This window comes from Aquarana catesbeiana, linkage group LG11 (assembly GCF_042186555.1).
Source record: "Aquarana catesbeiana isolate 2022-GZ linkage group LG11, ASM4218655v1, whole genome shotgun sequence".
NCBI lineage: Eukaryota > Metazoa > Chordata > Amphibia > Anura > Ranidae > Aquarana > Aquarana catesbeiana.
The window spans coordinates 264,532,648-264,542,155 of NC_133334.1; the positions used below are offsets into that span (position 1 = coordinate 264,532,648).

A 9,508-nucleotide genomic window follows, 5' to 3' on the forward strand; every position below is an offset into this window, starting at 1 on the left:
CTCCACTGGTTGTATAGCTTCCCCTCCTGCTGACTTTATTACATACAGAATCAGTGACCACTGTTTGTACTGCATGGTACACGATGGCAAAGAGGGCCAGTGGCGATTATATATTTTTTTTGGGGGGGGGCGGCAATCCGTCAAAATCCCCCCCCCCCCTCTCGCCAGTCGGTCGGGTCTCCTTCACCCCTCTGGTCAGTTGGTCAGTCAGGTCAACCCCCCCCCCCCAGTCGGTCAGTCAGCAGCTGAGCACTAACCCCATCTGCCTCCGGGTGGCGGGTTCACACTGCGTCCTCCTTCCTCCGATTCACGGCGGCACGGCTTCCCCTGCGTGACGTCTCCTCCCTCCTCCTCCTAGGCCAATAGGATCGCTTCTCCTTTCGGCCAATCAGAAAACGGGTCTCAAGACCTACTTCCTGATTGGCTGGGAGGAGAATCAATGTGACAATAGTGAATATATATGCCCTGTTGTCACACAACTGGGTGGGCTCTGCGCCTCAAGAACACCCTTTTTTGAAGCCAATTAGAGCCTCTGCCTCTAATAATCTGCTTCAAAAAAAAAAAAAAAAAAAAAAGCCCCATTGGAATCCATGCGCCCGGCATGTAGATCAAGGGGCCGGATGCATGGATAGGGGGGCGGCGCCCCTAAAGGAGTAGCCGTCACTGTAGAGGGCCCGCCCACATTCTGTGTGTAGCACGCCTTATCTTCACTACCATTCCCCCCCTTCTCCACATTTGCCGACAACTCCCGGTGTAAGTGAGGCGAAAGCTGGAATTCAACTTTAATTTACCCTAATCTGCCCTTAATTACTTCTTCCCCTTCTCCCCTTAGCTTTTATTTTCCTGCTTGAGATAATTTATAGTTCTCGTTAATATATATTGTTATTTGTTAATGATAACTTTTTGTTTTTATTCATTTTTTAGTGCCCATTTAAAAAAGCTCAAAATTGAAAAAAAAAAGCATTTATTTCATTTGCAATATTTTCATATTAAAATCTAAATTTTAGTGTAATTTCAAGCAGAATAATATATATAGATAGATCTATCTATCTATCTATCTAGAGAGAGAGAGAGAGATCTATATATACACACATATTATTTTTTTCTTTTTTGCTCTTTAAGTGATATTAAAGTCTTGTGTTTTTGTTTTTTTTTTTAAATAACAAAGATGTTATACTTACCTGCTCTATGCAGGTGGTTTTGCACAGAGCAGCCCAGATCCTCCTCTTCTCGGGTCCCTCACCGGCACTTTAGGCCCCTCCCTCCTGCTGAGTGCTTCCACAGCAAGCAGCTTGTCCCCATTCAGACACAGAGCCGCGGCTCAGCTCCACCCCCTCTCTCTTCTCATTGGCCAGCGACACCCGCTGCTGTCTTAGCCAATTAGGAGGGAGAGTCCCGGACAGCCGAAACTCTTCTGCAACATCGCCGGATCAAGATGGGGGCTCAGGTGAGTATTAGGGGGGAGAAAAAAAAACTTCTGCCTTTAGAACCACTTTAAGTAATGACAGCATTATTTATTGCCAAACAAGCAGGCCCATAGCAGAAACGTGAAAATGTCTCTGCTTCATAAGGGGTGAGAGCTGAAGTGGTTAAGAAGCGATGGATATTCTATTATTATGCTTTATGTTATGTTGGAAGGACTGACCTTTGACTTTTCTCGGTAGCACAGGAGATATGAAGGTCGTCTATAAATCAGGACTGATTGTATTTGTATTGCAGGGTGTGGGTGTGAAGGAAGGCGATTACATTGTAGCAGTGGAAGACCGGGACTGCAAGTGGTGCTCCATAAACGAGGTTATGGACATGCTAAGAGGAATCGGGGAAGAAGGGAGGGAGATCAAAGTGACCAGCATTCAGGACCAGACGTCCAGCATGGTACGAATCAGCCATTACAGCCACCTGATCTGCTACAAAGACATCAGGAAGGGCGATCTTGTTGGTTTCCTCTTCGAATTCAGATCTGGGTTACATGAAAAGGATCTGTGATTTTTTTTTTTTTTTTTTTACTATAAAGGCAGTAAATCGAAAGGAGTCCATCAGTGCCAGCCCACATATTTTTCATGAGACTTGTTTATTTAAAAAGTGATATTCCTTTCACTTACTTTAGAGGGGGCCATTCCATGGATTGTGATACTCAACTCTGGAACAAAAAAAAAAAAAACCTGTAAGACAAAGGCATAATGGGCTAGTATGCATCGCGTACTAGCTCATTATGAAATACTTACCTTAGAACGAAGCTGTTCCAGCGGCGCCCGCACATCGCTGAGACAGCTGACATTTTCCCAGGAGTTTCTTCCGGGTTCGCTGGGCTCCAGCGCTGTGATTGGCCGGAGCTACGATGACGTCACTCCCATGCATGCGTGCGTTCACGGCACGTGGGCTTGGAAGAAACGACACACGTGGCTGTTCCACGTGTCAGAGGACATGTGCCAGTGATGTCACCGGCTGCATGTAATGTAAATATCTCCTAAACTGTACAGGTTTAGGAGATATTTTCACTACCTATAGGTAAGCCTTATTATAGGCTCACCTATAGATAAATGTCTGCAGAGGAAGTTTAATTCTTTAACTACCATAGAACAGCTGAGAGTGGTTTCAAGCCCAAGTTAGTACCAAAAAAATTAAGGAATGTATTGTTGACTATTTTTAAACAAATAAAAGAGCAGCTCAGGCTGCTGTACCCTCCCTATATCTGGTGCTGTCCCCCACAGTGTGACACTAGTCTTTTTGGGTTGGGTGATGTTGCAGAGCCATTCAGTCCACTTCCGATGCACCCCCCACTATGGACTTTTAGGAAAATTCTGCAGAGATCACTGCCATGTCATTTTGTGCAGCTGCTCTATGCAACATTCAATTATATATATACACTGTATGTGTGTGTGTATATACAGTGTATATACAGTATATATATATATATATACTTTTATCCCAGAGAATAGGTGCAGGAACTCCCCCTTTCAGAGTCACTCCTTGTCTCCGCCCCCTACCCACCTCTGAGCACCATTCCTCGGTTCCACCCCCTACTCACCTCCCAGTATCGCCCCTTTTAGAGAATACAGAACCAAGCAACATTTTGTGGGGCGATACTGGGAGGTGAGTAGGGGGTGGAACCGAGGAATGGTGCTCAGAGGTGGGTAGGGGGTGGAACCAAGGAATGGTGCTCAGAGGTGGGTAGGGGGTGGAACCAAGGAATGGTGCTCAGAGGTGGGTAGGGGGGGGCCAAGGAATTGTGGTCAGAGGTGGGTAGGGGGCGAACACAGTAATTAGTATGGAATTTGTTATTGATAACAAGAAAAGCAGTAAAATAGATCCCCTGCAGCCAGCAACAATAGATCCCCCCCAGCAACAATGGACCACCCACAACGTAATACACCCCCCCCCCCCAGCAACAATAGACCTCCCAGCAGACAACATTAATAGACTTTCCAGCAGCCAGCAACGATATAACACCCCCCCCCCCCGCAAAAATAGATCCCCAGCAGCAACAACAGATTTCCCAGCGGACAGCATCAATAGACCCTCCAGCAGCCAGCAACCATAGACCCATCCCTTAACAGTAGATCCCTCCCAGCAACAACTGACCCCCAAGCAATATAAGACCCCCCCCCCCAGCAACAATAGCCCCACTCCCCCCAGCAACTATGGACCACCCACAACATAATACCCCCCAGCAACAATAGACCTCCCCGCAGACAACATTAATAGACTTTCCAGCAGCCAGCTACAATAGACCCCTCCCTCAACAGTAGACCCCCCCCCCCAGCAACAACTGACCCCCTAGCAATATAAGACCCCCCAGCACCAACAGATCCCCCATGTGTCCAGTCACAGCTGATCACGATGTAAACACAAACTGGTTATCGCCATTCCTTTCCTCATGCTGACAGAGTGAGGAGAGGAGAGCCTATAACCAGCTTGTGTGGCAGAGACTGATAACCAGTGCAGTCCTAACAGTGCCCACCAGTGCTGCCAATCAGTGCCCTTCAGTGTCACCTATCAGTGACAATCAGCGCACATCAGTGAAGGAGAAAAATTACCTGTTTGCAAAATTTTATAACAAACTATGAAAAACGTTTCGTTTTTTTGTTTTCTTTTCAAAATTTTTGGGGTTTTTTCATTTATTTAGCAAAAAATAAAAAACCCAGGGGTGAATAAGTACCACCAAAAGAAAACTCTATTTGCGTGAAAAAAAAATGATAAAAACTTCATATATGTACAGTGTTGCATGACCGCGCAATTGTCATTTAAAGTGCCACAGCGCTGAAAGCTGAAAATCGGCCTGGGCAGGAGGGGGATAAAAGTGTCCTGTAGGCAAGTGGTTAAGGCCTTACAGATAACATATGCACTGATCTCTAAACGGACTGCGTTCCCTCCCCCTTATTTCCCGCAGCATAACAAAAGCGCCACCTACTCCGCCGGGATGCAGAAGACGTACTCGCTGGTGTGCCTCGACATGCACGACGACAAAATCGCCAAGACGCAAAAGGCGACGAAGAAGCTCTCCTTCCTCAGCTGGGGCTTCAGGAACCAACAGAAAGCGTCCAGCACCCTCTGCCTCCCGACCGCCAGCGCGGGAAAACCCGATTCCAGCAAACTGTTCCTTTCGCCGTACAACACCTTGGCGTCTGACAGCGCCATGTACTGATGTGGTGCCGGTGGATGGACAAGGGACTTCTTTCATTGGAACGCCGATTACTGTGACAATCCCAGGGAAGCCGATGCAGCTGTGACAATTCTCGCTTCTTCTACGTAGGGATAAGCTGCTTCCTGTCTGGGAATTTGGGAACGCGCCTCCGGACTTCACAAAGTGAAAAAAAAAGAGAAGGCACCGCCTTAAAAATAGTGAATTAAAGGGGAAGTGTCTGTGTTTTTTTTTTGCTCAGCTCCATCCCTTGGAACTCTCTTGCCTTTTCCAGCTGCTGCGTATGTGCAGTGAAAAGGCAGCTACACCTGGGCGCAGATGGACTGGAAAAATAATAGATGTTTATTAGGAGGATCGTACCTATTAGGAGATACTTTATATGGTTATTATTGTGTAACTTAGAGTGTTATTTTAAATCTGGAAATGAAAAAAAATTTTTTTTTTTTATTTTAATTTGCAAAGTTTAACTTCAAGGGCTGCTTCACATAAGGGCTGGATTAAAAAGAGTGCCTGCCCAGCGACACATTAAATGTGTATTTTGAGAGGTTACATGTAAATAGAAATATAATGCTCCTTTTGGAGAAGATTAAGGAAGTGAAAAAAATTTGGTCAAGGAAAGTAAAGGGGTGAATGACATTGCATGTGAGAATGGGGGGCAAAAATCTAATGTTTTTAGGCTAGTTTCTCCCCAGTCATTCCTTCATACAGAATAGAGGGAATCGGAGAAATACTGCATTATGGCCACTAGATGGAGCTGGAGAAAATATGTCCCCCATGACTAAGCTCCTTTGGGGCGGAGTGAAACACGTTGGGGGCGTGGCCTGGTTGGAGTCCAGGCTGAGGTTGCCACTCTATGCATCTCTGTAGGACAAAATAGATGTGCGACTTCCAGGGGTTTCTCCTCTTTCCTGGAGAAAATATGTACGAAGACTGTCAGCTCCATTTAGTGGCCATAGTGCAGTATCTCTCCAAAACACTCTATTTTTTGGTAAATGAATACTATTCCACCTTGAGACGAAATCTAATAATATTAATTTTTGCATGCGAGAATGGGGGCAAAATCAAATGTTTTTAGGCTATTTTTTTCCCCCAGATTCAATGTTATTCTTTCGTACAGAATAGATGGAATCAGAAAAATACTGCACTATGGCCACTAGATGGAGCTGGAGAAAATATGTACTAGGACCGTCCCCATGACTAAGCTCCTTGGGGCGGAGTGAAACGCGTTGGGGACGTGGCCTGGTTGGAGTCCAGGCTGAGGTTGCCACTTTATCCATCTCTGTAGGACAACATAGATGTGCGACTTCCAGGAGTTTCTCCTCTTTCCTGGAGAAAATATATACGAAGACTGTCAGCTCCATCTAGCGGCCATAGTGCTGTATATTCCCAAAACACTCTATTTTTTTAGTAAATGAATACTATTCCACCTTGAGAGGAAATCATCTAATAACATTCATTTTTGCACGTGGGAATGGGGGCAAAATCAAATGTTTTTAGGCTATTTTTTTCCCCAAATTGAATGTTGTTTCTTCATACAGAATAGATGGAATCAGAAAAATACTGCACTATGGCCACTAGATGGAGCTGGAGAAAATATGTACTAGGACCGTCAGCTCCATCTAGTGGCCATAGTGCAGTATTTTCCCAAAACATTTGTATTTTTTTGGAAAATAAATACCATTCGACCCGGAGAGGAAATCATCTAATAACATTCACTTTTGCCCCTTTCACACAAGTCAGCTAATCAAGATTAGAGGGGAAATCTTCCACGTTTATTTTGGTGATCAGTGTCTAAGATGGGATTTTTTTCCCCCTAATGGGACACAAAATGGCAAAAAGAACCTCAGGGGTTTTAACTAATCCATACTTTATTAGAGTGTTACTAAACCCAGGACTCTGCATTCACTATATCTGGTCTCCCACAGTAAACAGAACATGTAAATGCAATTATTTTCGTAAATATAAACTGCTAAATACCTTTTTCTCATCAGCAGTATATAGCAGTCTTATAACTTCTATCAGTGTCTGGTTAATACTTGTAAGGAGTTTTCATTCTCCTCTGACTGTCCTATGAGGCTGCAGGACCCCTGACCCTCGGTCTGGACAGTGCTGATTGGCCCTGTGCTGATCACATGCACCCTCCCAAGAAAAAAAATAATGTAGCAATACACACCAAACTGAGCATGTGCAGAGTGACTCCAAAGGCTCTGTCTTATCAGGAGATGGATTGGGGACAGTGAAAGAAGGGGAGGATCAGAGAAGACAGGATCAAACAGCTTTTTTATACAATGCAGAGGATTAACCCCTTCCACAGCGAGTATAACAAGCATGTTTTACTGCATATACAGACTGATTTTACTGTTGTGGGTTTAGTAACACTTGGGTTTTTTTTTTTTTTTTTTTATCGTTTAATATGTGTGCTTGTTTGGGGAAAGTCAGAGCTCTGCTCATGGCAGAAAGGCAAAAGAAATAATCAGATTTGATATTATTTACGTTATGCAGATTCAGCAGGCTTTTTAGAGTGCTTCTGGGGCCCGAGTGCAACTTGTTGTCACATGATTGCTGTGAAGCCTCCCACTATGGGGACTGGAGGCGGAGCATGAACTAGGCAACGCTGTCAGGTCTATTTAGATAATGGGGTCTCTAGCATCCAGGGAGACTGAATACAATGGGCACCCCAGTGGCTTAGTGGATATCACATCTGCCATGCAGAACTGGTTTCTTGGTTCAAGTCCTAATCAGGACACTATCTGCATGGAGTTTTCATGTTCTGTCTGCATGGAGTTTGCCCTGTGCTCGCAAAGGTTTCCTCTACACCCCAAAGTCATTGGCTAGAATTGGCCCTAGTATTGAGCGCACCCAAGCTGGCCCCAAAGGCACCTTGAATCCCTAGGAAGAAAAATGCTATTAAAAAAAAAAAAAAAAAAAAAAGGACTAATCTTTGAGCAGGAATCTACAAACCAGCCCTTATGTGACCAAGCCCATGTGACGGCAAAGTCTGTAAGGACTCCAACTTTTCAAAACAGTTTTATTACATTTTTTTAACTGTGTTGTAATGATTTAAGGGTCATTTTGCATTTTAAAAGTCAATGAATTATAGAAAACGCTCCAAAGCGCTGCATCCTGAAGCATCCAAGATTACTGCAGTGGAACAACACTGCCTCCTGCTGGCTAGAAGCATGAACTGCACATTCTGCAAAATGACATAAGAAACCGATTACTTTCTTATAGGACCTAAATCAGTAGGAACATTTTTTTACTATTTTTTTTTTTTTTTTATGATCATTATTTTTTTTTTGGATTTAACATACTCAGGCATTCAGTTTAAGCTTGGACCAAAGACGCCTTGAGAAGGGACACAGGTGTGGACGGATACATCCTCATATTTCTCTGTATGCTGCTATAGATGATGTTGTTACTGCTACGACTGCAGGTCTGTGGCGGTGAGACGATATCAAAGCTGTAGGATTTGGACCACTATGTTGTGCAATGCTGAACTTGTTTTCATGATTTTACAAAATGTTATATATTTATGTGTTGTTTATATGGTGTTATTGTAAAACAGGGTAGCCAACTAAGGCTATCTGCCCCCTCGGACGGATTGTTGCTGTATGGATCTTCTACAACTACAAGGAACTATTACAGACAGATATATGGACTCCTTTCTTTGCAAAATGCATTACCATATAGACGGGGTGAACCTATTGCATGAGCTAGACAAGGCAACTAGACTGTGCACTTTGCAAAATGCTCCAGAGCATAGTAAATGAGGACAGCTTCACTTTGAAAAGAATACCCAATCAGGTGCAAGGAAAAAAAAAAAGTCACTTTTGCTTGCACATGATTGGATGAAGGAAGTCAGCAGAACTCAGAACTCATTTAATAATTTCTAGAGCAACTGCACTTGCAAAGTGCACAGTATATTTACCTTTAGTAAATCAACCCCTATGTGTTATTAGGAAACTTCTCCAGGAAACACAAGGATGATTCTCTATACAATGAAGCTGACTACTCGGTAAAATCCATTGCATCAATACTTTATTGGCTACGTGGCAGGATACAGCAGAAACAAGCTAACGCGTTTCAGCCAAAGCCTTGCTTAAAGGCTTCAGTCGAAACACGTTAGCATGTTACTGCTGTATCCTGCCATGTAGCCAATAAAGAATTGATGCAATGGATGTTACCAAGTAGTCAGCTTCATTGTATCAGAGGAATATTGCTACATTTCAAAAGGCATTTGGGCCAGAGCACCGGTTCCCAGCCTCCCAGGTAATTTGCGGTAGAGCATGTTTTCTTTGTTGGACTATGATACAAGGATAGTATTCTGTTATTTTATAGCTCTTATATCATTATCCTCAATAGGTGAACGAGGCCATGTGTAATGCCTGAGCCCTTATCTGAAACCATCTATGCTTAGATGGACTGACTCCTAGGTGTAGAAGACATCATATATTCCTTTCCAGTTCTTTAGGTATATATTAATGTTCTCAAACACTCAGTCCATCCCGGGATTTGACCAATCTCAGATAAGTGCTCAGATTTCACAAAGCCCTTGGCTGTGTGTAAATCACAGGACAGCATATTCTTTTGAATTGAGCTTTGTTCTGGAGACCCTTTTTGAAGTTTGGGAATCACATGAAGGAGGGACACCCGGACTTCCTTAGGGGTACTGCTTGCACCTAATGTTTGTACCTGTACAAGCCCAGGGCATGGAGGCGACACTGCTGTTGCAGACGCAGCTTCATGCCCATTTTGTACAGGCAAGGGCATTGCCATCTGCAGTTTGGAACACTACACCCAAACTTTATTACAAACCATTAAGGGCCCGTTCACACTTGTTCCAGTGTTAACACATGCTTTTCTGCA

The 9,508-nt window shown here is 43.9% G+C and overlaps 1 protein-coding gene across 1 annotated transcript in view; it reads left to right on the plus strand.

The window, feature by feature from the left end:
• RHPN2 (rhophilin Rho GTPase binding protein 2) overlaps positions 1 to 8,709 on the plus strand; it is a 97,590-nt gene extending 88,881 nt beyond the window's left edge. The window contains exons 14-15 of the mRNA XM_073605784.1: positions 1,720 to 1,875; positions 4,391 to 8,709. Coding sequence (XP_073461885.1) covers positions 1,720 to 1,875; positions 4,391 to 4,645 — 411 coding nt within the window. The 3' untranslated portion in view covers positions 4,646 to 8,709. The remainder of the gene's footprint in view (positions 1 to 1,719; positions 1,876 to 4,390) is intronic.
• Positions 8,710 to 9,508: the final 799 nt, after the last annotated feature.